Source organism: Vigna unguiculata, chromosome 11 (assembly GCF_037176805.1).
Source record: "Vigna unguiculata cultivar grain cowpea cultivar isolate G323 ecotype 2 chromosome 11, ASM3717680v1, whole genome shotgun sequence".
Lineage (NCBI taxonomy): Eukaryota > Viridiplantae > Streptophyta > Magnoliopsida > Fabales > Fabaceae > Vigna > Vigna unguiculata.
The window spans coordinates 37,086,301-37,104,038 of NC_140802.1; the positions used below are offsets into that span (position 1 = coordinate 37,086,301).

Below are 17,738 nucleotides of genomic sequence, written 5' to 3' on the forward strand. Positions count from 1 at the left end.
TTGTTGTAGCTTAAGCAAAGGCTTTTAGCCTGAGCGAGAATGGGGCAGATTTGATTCTGTTTTCTTGAATTATCCATAGTTTGGTTGTGTCTTGAATATGCATGGTTGCTTGATCTGTATGCACTGGAATTGGTATGTTTGGTATGAGTTATGGCATAGAATTGTTGAATAGTGGTATGGTGAAATGAGAATTGGATGTCTGATCTAAAAATGGTGGTTATGGTATGAGAAACATGAAATTGGTGTGAGATAGGCGTAATTCCATGAATCTCGTGGGGAGATCTTATGGTGGTGTGTAGTGTATATAATTAAGATAGGGATTCAAGTAAGGATCGCATCCTGAAACTCTAAAGGATCAGTGAATCTCAAGTAGAGCAAACTGATCCAAGTGGTGAGAGTAGCGGGAGGCCCTAGTCTTTGGCAGGATAATGACCTTAGATGCTTGAAGGCTAACCTTGTGTGTGGTAGGGTGAAACCCATTGGCAATGGCTCTGTAGAGCAGTAGAGGCCACCACAAGTGCAAGCGTCCAGTGAATCCGATCTTATTATATTTATCCGGATAATTGAGTCACAGTGTCTTATTTGTTTGCTATAACATGATTTGTGCCTTCTGTGTTGCATTTTTGGGATTGTTTTAAGTTCTTGCCTGCTGTAATATGTTAAAGTTATTTTTACACTAGCTTACCCTTTCATTTTGTGTATGTTCTTGATTTGTTTTCTCTTTTGCGATGATCACCTTTTGGTGGAAGCAGATGGGAGAAACGTTGAAGATAGATCTGGTGGTGGTAGCGGTGCTGTTTAGTGGAGATCGGTTATGGCTCTTAAGAGTAGTCTTAAGGCCTTGGTGACTTTGTATTTCCTTTTCCTAGGAGTAGCTCTTTTGCAAAATTGTTGAACCTTTGGATTATGTTTTGTTTATGGCATTGCGGTATGCCTAAGTTTCCATTCCTGTACACTCTTGGATGACTGTAATAGTTGAGTTCTTATGTATGTTGTTCATCTGATTGCTCTCTATTATTATAACTTTGTGATTTTTTAATTTAGTAGATTTTCCCTATTTAAATAGGATGTCACAGTTTTGTCGCGACTCCAAAAGCATTATTGATATTTTTCCATTTCAATAACACTGGGCATGGTCTTGAAAGAATTTTCATCTTTCACTTTTCATAATTACAATTTTCTCTATTATCATTTGTATACATTTCAATAATCACAGATGATAAATTTAAAATAAAAATAGGATCATTTAAAATTTTTATTATCCTAAAAAAATCATATTTCCAATTAAAATTACAGATAATTGTTTTTACATTTTCAAGTAAGAGATGATTTCTATATTTGTTAAAGATTTGAGTTCCAATGTTAAATGTATATAAGAGACTTAAGAATTGAAATATGAAGTGAAGGATAATAAAATAAAAAATAATTAAGGATTTAAAATATAGTGGAACTTTTTATTGCTACGTAGGCTAATCTACTCCACCAATCATTGACAATGTGAATGCGAGACTGATCTAAGCGAACTATGTGACACCCCGACTATTATACTAAATAATTATTATCTGATAAAAAGATATGGAATTAATTTTTTTTATAAGATTATCTTTGAGAGAACATTAATAATAACATAACATCATATTCATATATATGGTTTACATCTCTGTAATTGTTCATGAAATATTACAAAAATATATATTTGTATAATATTAAGAGTCTTACATCAAAATAGAAGATTTATCTATATTTTTAATATCTCCTAAAGATATTAATAGAAATTATCCATGAGTTAATTTTCAGAAGATCCACCAACAATATCCCGAATAACTCTCACTGAGCAGGTTCATCTTCTGTTCATGCAACAGGTACATATGAAAGAAAAATATGAAAGGAGTGAGGTCTTTATAAGCCTTAAATATCAATCTTAATAAACTCAACAAACAATACAGACACCGGGGGCCTAGATTTGGACCTACAACCATAAAACTTGATCTTGTTTTACCAGACATATGGATCCATATTTCACTTCTGATGATCCAATATGAACATCAAAAGTTACTTTGGGAAGTGATTAGGTAGTTGAGTATTTCTCGTAAAATATTGGTACAATCATAATTATTTCTTTCTCAAGAATATTAGTCATTCATCGGCTCACAAAAGAGATATATACTCACTACCTAACCTTGGCGATGTCGAGCAGGTATCGGATAGTCCCAAGTTTGGCCTATGAATATCCTAGTCCAGTGCGCTATTCTGAACTATCCAGATATTCACCTACTTGGTAAAACTTCCTTAGACCCCACCATGGTCCCTGCCTTTCATCCCGCAGTGTACCAAACTGTGACTTCCCAAATACAAACACTTTGACACTGGTTTAATCTCAATTTATTGAAACCAACTTAACTCTCACTCAACTGACATACTCTTGGATATTTTCAAGGGTCATAAAATGTGATGACTATCAAATCATGTCATTGTATAAACTATACACAAAAAACATAAAATAAAATAAAATGTACATGTAATTTTCTTATATTCAAGCTCACTGAATAAAATAATATTTACTTTCACTTCACATTTTTTTAATCATAAAATAATGATAAAATAAGAATAAAAGCAAGAACTTTAAATAAATAATTAGATAAGGATTATAACATTATAAATAAATAAAATAACAAAAATATAAATTAAACGGGACCAGTGCGTAACTGGAGATATATTAATTGAAATAAATAAATGGGACCAGTGCATAACTGGAGATAAAATAAAATAAATAAACAGGATTAGTGTGTAACTGGAGATAAATAAAATAAAATAAATAAATAGGATCAGTGCGTAACTGGAGATAAATAAAATAAAATAAATAAATAGGACCAGTGCATAACTGGAGGTAAATAAAATAAATAAATAAATAGGATCAGTGCGTAACTGGAGATAAATAAAATAAAATAAATAAATAGGACCAGTACATAACTGGAGGTAAATAAAATAAAATAAATAAATAGGACCAGTGTGTAACTGGAGATAAATAAAATAAAATAAATAAATAGGACCACTGCGTAACTGGAGATAAATAAAATAAAATAAATAAATAAATAAGATTAGTGCGTAACTAAAGATTAAATAAAATAAATAAACATGATCAATACATATGTGGAGATTAAATAAAATAAATAAATAAACAGGATCAATGTATAATTGGAGATGAAATAAAATAAATATAAGAGGATAATAAATGAAAATAAGTTAAATGAAAGTAAATAGAATAATATATGAGTCAAAATAAATAAAAGATTAATATAAAACCCATGAGCTTATCAAGATTAATATATAAAAGCTTAACCTCACTCCCCCTTACCTTATTGATTGAAGAGCACACTAATAATATTTTTACACACACCTATTTAATTAAATATTTTTACCTAGTATTTATATATATATGTATATATTATTAGTTTTGTTGTTTTTTTTTTATATTTTCAATAAGTAAAAACTACATCATGATAAAATATATTTTTAATGTTTAAACTACATTTAGATAAAATATGAAACATTAGTAAAAATATAAGATTTCTAATTGCTTTATTTAAAATAAATAATACAGTTTATTAAAAAAAAGGGATGTTACATTTCTCCCCTCCTTTTAGGAATTTCGTCCCCGAAATTCACGTGGTTGCAAAAAGATGGGGATACATCTCTCTCATATTACTTTCTAATTCCCAAGTTGCATCACCTTCATCTTGTTGACTCCACAATACCTTTACCAAAGGTATGTCCTTTTCCCGAAGTTGTTTAATCCTTCGATCTCCAATCCTTACAGGAAGCACATCATAAGTAAGGTTTTCTCGTATTTGTACTACATCAGGTTCTATCACATGAAAAGGGTCATGAATATATTTACGAAGTTGAGACACATGAAAAACATTGTGAAGTTTTGAAAGGTTTGGAGGTAAAGCAATTTGGTATGCGATAGAACCAATTCTTTTAAGAATTTGATAAGGACCTATGAATTTGGGTGTAAGTTTTCTAGATTTGAGAAAACTTAGAAACTTTCTAGATTTGATAAGGACCCAGTTACAGGTGTAACTTTCAAGAAAACATGATCTCCTTCTTCAAACTCAAAGGGTTTTCTTCGTTTGTCATAGTAACTTTTCTGCCTATCTTGAGAAGTTTTCATCTTTTCCCTGATCATTTTAATCTTCTCAATTGCTTGTTGAATTACCTCTGGACCCAAAACTAAGGAATTTCCATTCTCATACCAACACAACGGGGTTCTACATCTTCTCCCATATAAAGCCTCATATGGGGCCATTCCTATGCTTGAGTGGAAACTGTTGTTATAAGTGAACTCTATAAGTGGTAGAAATTTCTCCCAACTTTCAGTTTGTTCTAAAACACAGGCTCTCAACAAGTCTTCTAAAGATTGGATAGTCCTTTCTGATTGTCCATCAGTTTGAGGGTGATAAGCTGAACTAAGCCTAACTTTTGTTCCCAAGGCTTTTTGTAAGCTATCCCAAAATCTAGATGTGAAACGAGGGTCTCTATCAGAAATTATACTAGAAGGTACTCCATGTAGCTTAATAATTTCTTTTATGTACAAATGAGTTAACTTTTCTAAAGAAAATCTAATATTAATAGGTAGAAAGTGAGCAGATTTTGTTAACCTATCCACAATGACCCAAATTGCATCATGACCTGACACAGTCTTTGGTAAACCTGTCACAAAATCCATGAATATGCTTTCCCATTTCCATTCTGGGACATCTAAGGACTGTAGTTCCCCATAAGGCTTTCTATGTTCAACTTTTGTTTTCTGACACACTAGACAACGTGCAACAAACTCCACCACTTCTTTGTTCATCCCAGACCACCAAAACATTTTCTTCAAGTCTTGATACATCTTTGTAGTACCCGGATGAATACTTAAGCTACTCTTATGAGCTTCCTCCATTATCAACTCTTCTTTTGCAGGTATGCAAATTCTATCTCTAAACTTGATGATTCCATTTGAATCCTTGTGAAATTCAGATTCCTTTCCTTCAACTTTTGCTATCAACTTTTCTTGCAAAAATTGATCTCTTTCTTGAGCTCTCTTTATTTCTTCTAAGAATTCACTTGATATTTTTAACATTCCTAAGCATATGCTATTGGGTCTAAGTTTTACAGCTAAGTTCAAGTCTCTGAATGATTCTATCAAATCCAATTCCTTCACCATCATCATGGATGCATGTATAGACTTTCGACTCAAAGCATCAGCAACAACATTTGCTTTCCCAAGGTGATATTGCAGCTCAAAGTTATAATCCTTAAGAAATTCCATCCATCTACGTTGTCTCATGTTTAGTTCTTTCTGATCAAAAAGGTATTTTAAACTTTTATGGTCACTGAAAACTTCAAACCTTGCTCCATACAAGTAATGTCTCCATACTTTCAATGCAAACACCACTGCAGCTAATTCCAAATCATGTGTAGGATAATTAAGCTCATGTTGCTTGAGTTGCCGTGAAGCATAAGCTGCAACTTTTCTTTCTTGCATCAACACACATCCTAATCCTTGTCCACATGCATCACAATATACCTCAAAAAATTTTGTAGGGTCAGGAAGGATTAAAACAGGTGCAGATGTTAATTTTTTCTTCAATTCTTGAAAACTAAACTCACATGCTTCATTCCATTCGAAAGGTTTTCCCTTACGTGTTAACTTAGTCAAAGGCAATGCTAATTTAGAAAATCCTTCAATGAATTTTCTATAGTAGCCTTCTAATCCTAAGAAACTACGTATTTCTGTGATATTCTTTGGTTGTTCCCAAAGCAATACCGCTTGAACCTTTAAGGGGTCAACTGCAATGCCATTTTGTGATATCACATGATCCAAAAATTGAACTTCTCTCAACCAGAATTCACACTTTGACCATTTTCCATACAATTGTCTCTCTCTTAGAATTTGTAACACAATCCTCAAATGCCTCTCATGTTCTTCATGATTTTTGGAATAAATTAAAATGTCGTCAATGAAAACAACCACAAATTTATCCAAAAATTCATGAAAAATACGGTTCATATAATCCATAAAAATGGCAGGAGCATTGGTCACACCAAAAGGCATTACTAAGTACTCATAATGAACGTATCTTGTCCTAAAAGTTGTCTTTTGAATATCTTCCGCCTTGACTCGAATCTGATGATAGCCAGATTTTAAGTCAATTTTGGAATATACCACAACACCTCTCAATTGATCCATCAAATTATCAATCCTTGGTAGAGGGTATTTGTTCTTAATGGTGATTTTGTTAAGCTGACGATAATCCACACACAACCTCATAGCGCCATCCTTTTTCTTAACTAACAATACTGGCGCACCCCAGGGAGAAACACTAGGTCTGATGAATTGTTTATCCAACAATTCTTCTATTTGTTTTTTCAACTCTGTTAACTCTAGAGGTGACATCCTATAAGGGGCTATAGACACAGGTCTTGATCCTGGTACCAAGTCTATAGTGAATTCTATTTCTCTTTGTGGAGGTAACCCAGGAACATCCTCAGGGAAAACATCAAGATACTCACAAACAACAGGAAACTTAATAATGTCTGGAATTTCCTTGACTTTTAAAGAAGTTAAGATCATGTATACTTGAGATCCTTTTGGGATTTCATTGTGGTTGGTAGTACTCTCTTTTAATTCTTTTGAGTCAAAAACTTCACCTATGTGTGATTCAAAAATTAAAGTCTTATCGTGACAGTTTAGGAGAACATGGTTGGAAGATAACCAGTCCATTCCAAGAACAATATCCAAATGAGACAAGGGTAGACATATAAGATTTAAAGAAAATTTTCTATTCCCTATAGAAATATTGCAATTTGTACATGCAAGTGAAGTCGTGATTGGAACATTGGTAGGAGTAGACACAGTTAAATCATATGGTAATAAAGAGACAGGTAACTTTAAATGTTTGACACATTCATGTGATATGAAAGAATGAGTAGCACCTGAATCAGATAGTACATTAACGAGGTGACCATTTATGATGCATTTACCTTGGATTAGATCTTCAGATTGAACAGCTTCAGTACCATTCATCGTGAAGACTCTCCCGGTTGTCTTTGGTCTTCCAAGTTGATTATTTCCTTTGTTGTTGCTTCCCCCACTTCCTTGCTCCTTAATTAACTCTTTGCATTCATTACGATAATGACCCAACTTCCCACAATTGAAGCAAGTTATAGTCCTTGTGGTGCAATTTCTTGACAGATGAGGTCCTCCACAGTGGAAACATTTGATAAGGTTGGTTATGCCTGAATTATTGGCAGCAGAGGAATGTCTTTGTCCTGAAGAATTCCACAAAGTATGAGATGGACGTTGGTAGGGTTTCTTATTATTAAAATCATTTCTTTTGTGCCTCAAAGTCCCTCCTTGCCTCCATTGAGTTTGTCTTGCCTTAGTATCATCCTCATAAATCCTACAACGGTTTACAAGAGTGGGAAAGGAAGAAATCTCTAAATAACCAACTGCTTGTTTAATATCAGGTCTCAATCCACTTTCAAACTTGGAACAACGGGAACGTTCATCAACTCTATCATGAAAGAAAGGATAAAACTTTGACAACTCGTCAAACTTTGCTGCATATTCTCCTACAGACATGATTCCTTGACGAAGATTAAGGAATTCAACTTCTTTCCTCCTCCAAAGATCCTTTGGAAAATATTTTTCCAGAAACTTTTGTTTGAAGGCTTCCCAAGTAATTTGTCTCCCTTCATCCTCCAATTGTTGTTTTGTAAATCTCCACCAGTTTTCAGCTTCTTCAACGAGCATAAATGTAGCAAATGTGACTCTATTTGCATCTGCACACGTCATTGCGATGAAAATTTTCTCAATTTCTGCTATCCATGACTGAGCACCTTCAGGATTAAATCCCCCTTTAAATTTTTGTGGATTATTCCTGCGAAAGGTTTCTAATCCTTGATTTTCCATGGGTTCAACATTTTGTTTTTGGCTCATATTTTCCAGGACAATTGTCATTCTTTCCAACAACTCATTGGTAAAGTTTGGTCCGTTATCCATCTTTTCCTGAAAGAATGAACAATTTCCTTAGTTTTCTTTAGATTTTTGTTTAACTATTGTTAAAACTTATCCTTACTACAAGTATTAATTGTTGTTATTACTTACTTTTATTAGTCTACTTATCTTGCATTTCTCTTTTACAAGAAAAATGTAAGAACAAACAACTTGCACCTCTACTTACTAGTAGAGACTACAAACATGGAAGACACCATACCCAAGGTCTTGACAGAAGGAACTGCTCTGATACCACTAAATGTGACACCCCGACTATTATACTAAATAATTATTATCTGATAAAAAGATATGGAATTAATTTTTTTTTATAAGATTATCCTTGAGAGAACATTAATAATAACATAACATCATATTCATATATATGGTTTACATCTCTGTAATTGTTCATGAAATATTACAAAAATATATATTTGTATAATATTAAGAGTCTTACATCAAAATAGAAGATTTATCTATATTTTTAATATCTCCTAAAGATATTAATAGAAATTATCCATGAGTTAATCTTCAGAAGATCCACCAACAATATCCCGAATAACTCTCACTGAGCAGGTTCATCTTCTGTTCATGCAACAGGTACATATGAAAGAAAAATATGAAAGGAGTGAGGTCTTTATAAGCCTTAAATATCAATCTTAATAAACTCAACAAACAATACAGACACCGGGGGCCTAGATTTGGACCTACAACCACAAAACTTGATCTTGTTTTACCAGACATATGGATCCATATTCCACTTCTGATGATCCAATATGAACATCAAAAGTTACTTTGGGAAGTGATTAGGTAGTTGAGTATTTCTCGTAAAATATTGGTACAATCATAATTATTTCTTTCTCGAGAATATTAGTCATTCATCGGCTCACAAAAGAGATATATACTCACTACCTAACCTTGGCGATGCCGAGCAGGTATCGGATAGTCCCAAGTTTGGCCTATGAATATCCTAGTCCAGTGCGCTATTCTGAACTATCCAGATATTCACCTACTTGGTAAAACTTCCTTAGACCCCACCATGGTCCCTGCCTTTCATCCCGCAGTGTACCAAACTGTGACTTCCCAAATACAAACACTTTGACACTGGTTTAATCTCAACTTATTGAAACCAACTTAACTCTCACTCAACTGACATACTCTTAGATATTTTCAAGGGTCATAAAATGTGATGACTATCAAATCATGTCATTGTATAAACTATACACAAAAAACATAAAATAAAATAAAATGTACATGTAATTTTCTTATATTCAAGCTCACTGAATAAAATAATATTTACTTTCACTTCACATTTTTTTTAATCATAAAATAATGATAAAATAAGAATCAAAACAAGAACTTTAAATAAATAATTAGATAAGGATTATAACATTATAAATAAATAAAATAACAAAAATATAAATTAAACGGGACCCGTGCATAACTGGAGATATATTAATTGAAATAAATAAATGGGACCAGTGCATAACTGGAGATAAAATAAAATAAATAAACAGGATCAATGTGTAACTAGAGATAAATAAAATAAAATAAATAAATAGGATCAGTGCGTAACTGGAGATAAATAAAATAAAATAAATAAATAGGACCAGTGCATAACTGGAGGTAAATAAAATAAATAAATAAATAGGATCAGTGCGTAACTGGAGATAAATAAAATAAAATAAATAAATAAGACCAGTACATAACTGGAGGTAAATAAAATAAAATAAATAAATAGGAACAGTGCGTAACTGGAGATAAATAAAATAAAATAAATTAATAGGACCACTGCGTAACTGGAGATAAATAAAATAAAATAAATAAATAAATAAGATCAGTGCGTAACTAAAGATTAAATAAAATAAATAAACAGGATCAATACATATTTGGAGATTAAATAAAATAAATAAATAAACAGGATCAGTGTATAATTGGAGATGAAATAAAATAAATATAAGAGGATAATAAATGAAAATAAGTTAAATGAAAGTAAATAAAATAATATATGAGTCAAAATAAATAAAAGATTAATATAAAACCCATGAGCTTATTAAGATTAATATATAAAAGCTTAACCTCACTCCTCGTTACTTTTACTTTTTTTTATATATATTTTTATCTCTTTTAGAAAATTCATATATATATATATATATATATATATATATATATTTTACACACACCTATTTAATTAAATATTTTTACCTAGTATTTATATATATATATATATATATATATATATATATATATATATATATATATATATTATTAGTTTTGTTGTTTTTTTTTTTATATTTTCAATAAGTAAAAACTACATCATGATAAAATATATTTTTAATATTTAAACTACATTTAGATAAAATATGAAACATTAGTAAAAATATAAGATTTCTAATTGCTTTATTTAAAATAAATAATACAGTTTATTAAAAAAAAGAGATGTTACAAACTAGTAGGTTAAAATACTTAATTCATCCTTATATTTTTTACATAACAAATGAATCGATCCTCATCATCTACCTGTATTGTCATTTTTATTTACATTATATAAATGAGAACTAGTAGGTTAAAATACTTAATTCATCCTTATTTTTTTACATAACAAATGAATATATCCTCATCATCTACCTGTATTGTCATTTTATTTAAATTATTTAAATGAGTGTAAGACTTCATTACTAAGGAATTGAATTAAACCTAAAGTTTACTCTATACTTTTATCTTGAAATATAATTTATAAATTAGCTTATAATTTAAAAATAATACTTATTATACTTTGCTTATCATAATGATTATTATTTCCACTTTCATAACATTACCATTTTTAATAGTATTATTATTACCGAAAATATTGTGGTAATCCATGTTTGTCAATTTTAATTATTGTTGCTCTAGATTACCATCATTAGTATAAGTTTTATAGTTGTAAGCACAATTTTAATTATTGTTGCTCTAGATTACCTAGATTACCATCATTAGTATAACTTTTATAGTAAGCACGGGTTTATAAACATGATGTAAATAGATGTTAACATGATTACAAAATTTATACTAATTTAGCCTAAAACTAAAATTTAAGAAAGAAAAACTGATTTCTGAACTAAAAGTCACCCTAGATTAAAAGCTGAAAGTTGTTTATAGTTTGTTTTTTAAAGTTGATTTACAATTATGAGTAAAAAGTAGTCAAACTTTTAAATAAAAATATAAATAGAAATTATTTCCTGTAAATTTTGCTCACAATTATGAAAAGAAGAGAGAAAGTTTTAAATATGAAAAAAAAATATTGATATGATTATTAACATCAAAGTTATACTCTCACATCAACCAAAAAGAGATCTTAAAGGTTTAAGGAAGTCAATCAGTAGTAACTTACAATCAGGAAAACACTTTTAAACTAAATAACAAAATAGCTGGACACACATCATCCCATTTGACACACATGTAGTACCTTTAACTGGAAGTAACTCAGTTTGTTTGTGCTAATTTGTGCATTGGAACACATTAAGTAACTTGTAGAATAAATTTATCAATTAGTGGTTCTAATTATGAACATAATGTTGATAACATATCATAAACACAATGTTAGAAGGAGTCATGGATAACAAATACCAAGGTAGTATTTTATGTAAGAGGGTGTAATAGTCAAAACGAGGAGAGCATGGGAAAGAGAAAGAGGTTGTCACAGATGAAATGCCTGACACAATTTCCATGCACACTCAACTTTGTGAACTCCGCAACAACAGATATGAGTAGGTGGCACTTTCTTTTTGCATGACAAGCAATCCAAAATCTGAACTCTTCAGGAAGAGAGAGAAGAGAGAGAGAGAGAAAGACCCCACTTCATTCTTCATTGTTCCTTTCCAAGGACAGAAGAACTTAGTTGATGGTGTTGCTGAATATACATTCTTCATCTTCGTCTTCATCATCATCACTGTGAGAGAGATGGCTTACAACAAGGGTGTGCATAGCAGCAGCGGAGGAAGTCACAGAGGAAGACCTTATGCTTTGATATTGTTGATCACTTTTGGGGCTGCACTGCTTGGGGTTATGGTGCTTCACAAGCTCAGAGAGAGGCGCATCTATACCCTTCTTGTCAAAGAGAAAGATCATCAGATTCTTGCTCTTCAGCTTCTCTTGCAGGTCACTAACTTTTCTTTTCTCAGTTTCTCTCTTCCATCAACCCCTTCCACCCTCTCTCTCTCTCTTGGTTTCTCTTCCTTACTTTTGCGTGTCATTCTCTTGTCACGACACGCAAGGTGCCACATGCAATAAAGAATATTAAAGCTTCCTTAAGAACACAAACTCTCTTTTTATCAATGCACTTGTTGACAATGAAATTGCTTGTGAATCATGTAACTTGTGAGTTTTAACAGCTTCAATGCATGTCTGGAAAATAGATATAAAATTCAAAAGAGGTTGTATTGGGATTGTTTTAGGTGGATTGTCAAAAATTTATGTCTAGGATGAAATATGGTAAAGATGTTTGGATTTTCAAGATTCTTTTGATTCAATTCTGCAAAATGTTTGGTGGGTTGTAAAGTGGATTAAATTCCTGTTGAGATAAACTTCTATACAGGAGAGAAGAAAAAAAGAGAGACAAAAAGAGTTCTTCTTAGCTTCTTAGCGTGATGAGAAATGTTAAATAAAAATAAATTATATACAAAAAGAAGTGCCTAGATTGCTTATAGCTTATGGAGAAGTTAAATATATTTTATTTTCTAATTTTTCTTCTTCTGGAAGTACTTAAGGAGAAGTTAATCCAAAAAGTTTTAATGTAGAATAACACTGTTACCTAATCATACAGAAGGAAAGAGATCGCAGCAAGGAGCTGAGAGGGAAAAACGAAGAGATTAAGGGGAAGATATACACTCTGAGAAGTCAAAAGATGGAGTTGTCTAGAACAGTTGTGGAGATGCAATCCACATTGGATTCACTGAAAGATGAACAGAAACTGATGGAAACAGCATTTGAGGAGCAGCAGAATGAGCTGAGACTGATGCAAGAAAAGGTGGGCGATGTGGGACAGGGAGGCTCTGAGATAGTAGCATTAAGAGAGAATCTTAAGCATAAGGAAGCAGAGATAGAAGACTTGAAGCGCCGTCTTGAAAGCCCAGTTAATGATCAGCCAACAACCATTCCTGAGATTGTGACAGCAAATGGAACAAAGCAAGCCCAAGATGAATCTGAGAAGGAGGAAGATTCCGGTGAATCTGTCAAACATGAAAGTGAATTAACCAAGTCCAAAGATGGAGATGTTGCAACTGAGATAAAAGATGAAATTTTGACTGATGGGGATATTGGAAAGGCAAACAGAAACTCACAAAGCGATGGTGATGGTGTGGTAAAATATATTGATGATGCCGAAGTGGTGGACGGGGGAGAGAAGAAAACAATGAGCGAAGAACATGTTGGAGAAGTAGAGAACATTACAGATAGTGGAGGTCAGGTGAAGCAATTGGCAGGGATGAAGAGGAAACATGGCCATGCAAGAAGAACAAAGGGGAAGCGCTGGAGAACCAATGTCAATAGTAGTTTAATGGAGCACAATGTGGTTTCTGATAATCGCATTGGCAATAGAAAGGTTTATAAAGATGAGGCTAAAGGTAGAAGAGTTGGGAAAGTCTATGATGAGGAAAGTTTTCTAAGGAACAAAAATAGCCCAAGAAAAGACAAGTCACAGGCCAATTTCTTAAAGCCTGACCGAGGAGAGGCCAATGTCACAAGCAGTGGTACTAACATATACCCAGAGAAGAATCAGAATCTGGACGAGATGAGAGGGTCAGAAGTGCATGAACAGAGTCTTGCGCAACAAAACTGGAGCAAGAGACATATCAACAAAGCTGACAAGAATGCAGGACAAACAAAAACTAAAGTGTTAATTGAACGCCCAGAAGAATTAGAGGATATTTTGCATGTACAAAAGCAACATAAAGATGGTATTGACACTAGCCATGATGATGATGAGGATGGTGATGAAGATAATTTTCAGAAGTCGCATTCTGAATTTCAAGATGAAAACAATGATTACAAGGAAGAACTAAACGAGTCAGAGTATCAGTCTGGTTTGTAATTAAGCTATATTCTATATTTTCTCTACCCATCTAGTGTGTCTGCGAGATGTCCTCAGAAATATTCCAACTCATGAAAGTCTGCATCGAAGTCAGGAAGATGTCTAGTAGTAATATATCAGATTTCTTATTTTTCTTATTTGTAGTTAATATATCAAACATTTTGTTTTACGACAACTAATCTCTTTAAAGTTTGTTCAAATAAAAATGGTCTTTTAACATATCAACAACAGCGCATAATCACCCCTACCTCTGCATAATTTGTATGACCTATGATGTCTCTTCATTTAACATGGACAACGAGATTGAAAACAGAATTCCATTGTCTACTGAAATTGAATGACCTATAAGATTTGCGCAGCTAATTAATTTAGAAAAGATGACTATTTCGCTCGAACTAAATGAGCTAGGCGTTGCTTTCGAGTTGCAATGGAAGAAACACATTTTCCAACATAGTTTTAGTCAAAACATAAGTATTTCAACTCGTTAACTGATTCAAATAAGTGAACATTAGTTGAAAGTACATTGGCAGATCCAAACATATAGGCGCTTACACGATCTGAGAACTAACTTTCGATGTCAATAAAAGTGTTAGGCTCATTAAGATCATTCAAGTATTCAAAATTCGTGAGGCAGGAACGTGGCATAGCTTCCTCAGTAGTTAAGGCAATGTCAGTAAAAGTGTATGTTTGCAAATGTAAAGGAAAGCAGAAATTTGCATAGACGGGTAAATAAAACTTAAATGTAACACATTGTTCTGGAAAAGATCATCTACCGATTTTCAATGTAGCGTAGCCATAAATCAATGGATAACAGACCAAAATATTTGTTTGCCATCAAACAAGACCGAGTCAAAAAAACTCGGGAAAGTCAGGTCGCTAGATTATTACCAAGAACATTTTGCATTGTAAATATTCTCCAAAGCTCAGTGTGATGCTTCTTTTACCAAATTCTGCACATATTGAGAGCATTCAGTGAAGGAGAACTAAAATTTTAACACAGTATAAATAAGATACAGATGAGACTAAAATGAAAGTACACAAATTTTCTGAACACCAAACTGGCCATCTAATATAATTAGAGGATTAAATTTCATTTGAAGTGCTTCAAAGAAAACTGTTGTATAGCGGTATATTTTTTTGGCCAATATGACAAAACTCACTATCAGATCCAGAACCATGCTAAAACAATTTTTATAGCTATAAATTAAATTTTTATATGCTAAAACAATTTTTATAGCTACAAATAACACTTCATCTGATCCATTGAAGTATTACACCATCTGAACACAATATTGCTTACAAAAAACAAACAGCCTTCAGTGACAACAAAGTAGAAATACCAAACTTTCAAATGAAAAATGCTAGAGTTTATTCGGATTGAATAGAAATCCTGACCAAAGCTGAAGTTTTATAATTGAATTAAAATTTCTCCATTCCAACTTTCTGTGTAGGAAGAATTTTCCCAAACTATGGATATATTGAGTAGAACAAGAGCACTGAACTAAAACAATGCAAAAAAATTTCAATGGTATACAATTGGAAAGAACTCTTCTGACAGATGGCAGAACAGTATTGCATAATGGAGTTATAGCAAACAATGTCATACAGATCCTTAATCAACCACAAGCACAGGAACTTCAAAATAATATCAGCACATAGTAGTTGCGCAATGTCATACCCATGTCACATACATACCCACTCATGTTAGATATTTGACAAACATTTTGAAAACGACTACCTGCATGTAGTAATTCTTTTATTATTATGTATCATTATAATTACGTAATCTGGAGCATTTTATCAAGTCTTCAATAACCTGTCCTCAATTTTAAAATCAATAACTTTTTTAATTAAAGATTTTTGTCTTACGTCAAATGTTATTTCTATAAATTTTACAATTTCCCACAATTCATGTTAGTGTGGCATTGCACCCAATAAACTGCTTCTAAGCAGCATCAAATAAACAGGAAAGTACCTCTTCTTTCTTTCCCTTGCCTCCTGTGAAGAGCTTATATCCTCCATAGACGAGTAGTCCCCAGCCAGCTAAAGAGATAATTACAAACTGCAGACATAAAACAACCATCCCAGAGAATGTTCACACGTTATTTTCAAATTCCAAAACAGCAAACCAATCATCACATGGCGAAAATTAACAATTCAACTCCACTGAGCGCAGTGGAAATTCAAAACACAAAACAAGAGACTCACGTGCTCTTCCTTCCATTTAGACGGGCTCATTGGGTCTTTCCAGAAGTTAACTTTGGGAGGTCCATGGTGATCTACAACAATCAAAACATTAAATGATTAAATCCATTCCACATATGGCACTATACACAGACCTATAACACACAAAACTGATCCCAATGGCAGAATACAAAAAATAAAAGAAACAACAAATATCAGTTGATTGAACAATATCAACTTGGGTTCACTAAGTCACATTACACTATCAAAACTAAATGGTCCTTGTTTTTTTGGATTATCATGTTATTGGTGTGAAGAATTTATCAGTTTTATTGGCGACTAATCTTCGACACGAAACATCCTTAATGCAGATTTGTCAGTTTTTCCCACAATGTTCAACCCTAAGATCTTAGTTAAGGATCCAGCTCAGTACCACTCATACCACAGACAAATCGAAAATAAAAAAAGAAAAAAATCACTGTTTTACTCCACCATCATGAGACATATAACCAAGATGGAAGACCTAGATTAGTTTTAACAAAGTTTGATTTATTTAAATATTTTCCATACCATTCCTCATCGTGAATACTCCTTGTACAAGCCACATTTAAAAATTAATCAAAGCCGTACTTTTCAAATCAGATGCAACATATTCCCATCAGATGACATTTCCCAAACAGTGTTTTTCACAGCACATCCGAGTCCTAGGTTTTCGAAAAAAGTAGCGGAGGAACAAGAGAAAGCGAAACGAACAGTCCAGAGATTTTGAATTCGATCATCGAGAATGCAAAAAGAGGGAATAAACCGAATCGCGGGAATTTGAAAAAAAAAATGAAAAGAGAATAATGGGAAGGGGTGAATTGAGGGAGAGAATTGGATGGGGAAAATTACCAGCTGCTCCGGCGAGACCACGGCGGTGGATGAGTTGAATGGGTGTCTTGGAAGAGGAAAGACCGACGCGAGTTAGGGATGCGGCTCCACGAGCAAATGAGGCCATGGTTTGAGGTTGGTGGCGAGAGACAGAGAGAAAAGGCAGTGTTGTGGTGCTGTGGAAGCAATTATAGGTCGGGAATGCCCAAAAGGGTGTTATTAAAACGGCAGCGTATTTTTCTCATCTCCATTTTTTTACTTTTGACTCTACCAAGGTCCTAAACTTCTCATAGGAAAAACAAATATAATACAACTAACAAATTGGTTCTATTTTCTCAAAGTAAGAGAACATTTGAATCATATTAAATTAATGTTTTAAATCTAAATTATTTATTAATAATTTATTAAATGATCAATTAATTAAAAGTTATAAAAAATTACAAATAAAAAATAGTATAAACAAAAATGTGAGACCGACTAAGATATAGAGTCTGCTAGCCTTAAAAGTCTGATCCGTATAATCCGCAGTCCGTGCGTACTGGACTATGGCCTGCATTAAAACAAAAAAAG

General features: G+C 32.6%; 2 protein-coding genes and 1 pseudogene across 2 annotated transcripts; 1 reads left to right on the plus strand and 2 right to left on the minus strand.

Annotated features, from left to right (window-relative positions):
- Positions 1 to 3,621: 3,621 nt before the first annotated feature.
- On the minus strand, positions 3,622 to 4,309 carry LOC146881873 (uncharacterized; annotated as a pseudogene).
- A 7,239-nt stretch (positions 4,310 to 11,548) lies between these two features.
- Positions 11,549 to 14,342, plus strand: LOC114170088 (uncharacterized). Its single transcript, XM_028055570.2, has 2 exons — positions 11,549 to 12,184; positions 12,849 to 14,342. The coding sequence occupies exons 1-2, from the start codon at positions 11,816 to 11,818 to the stop codon at positions 14,112 to 14,114; spliced, it is 1,635 nt and encodes a 544-aa protein (XP_027911371.2). The 5' UTR covers positions 11,549 to 11,815; the 3' UTR covers positions 14,115 to 14,342.
- A 468-nt stretch (positions 14,343 to 14,810) lies between these two features.
- On the minus strand, positions 14,811 to 17,428 carry LOC114170089 (uncharacterized). The gene is made up of 4 exons (XM_028055571.1): positions 17,190 to 17,428; positions 16,323 to 16,393; positions 16,090 to 16,176; positions 14,811 to 15,064 (listed from the first exon to the last, which is right to left on the minus strand). The coding sequence occupies exons 1-4, from the start codon at positions 17,293 to 17,295 to the stop codon at positions 15,038 to 15,040; spliced, it is 291 nt and encodes a 96-aa protein (XP_027911372.1). The 5' UTR covers positions 17,296 to 17,428; the 3' UTR covers positions 14,811 to 15,037.
- Positions 17,429 to 17,738: the final 310 nt, after the last annotated feature.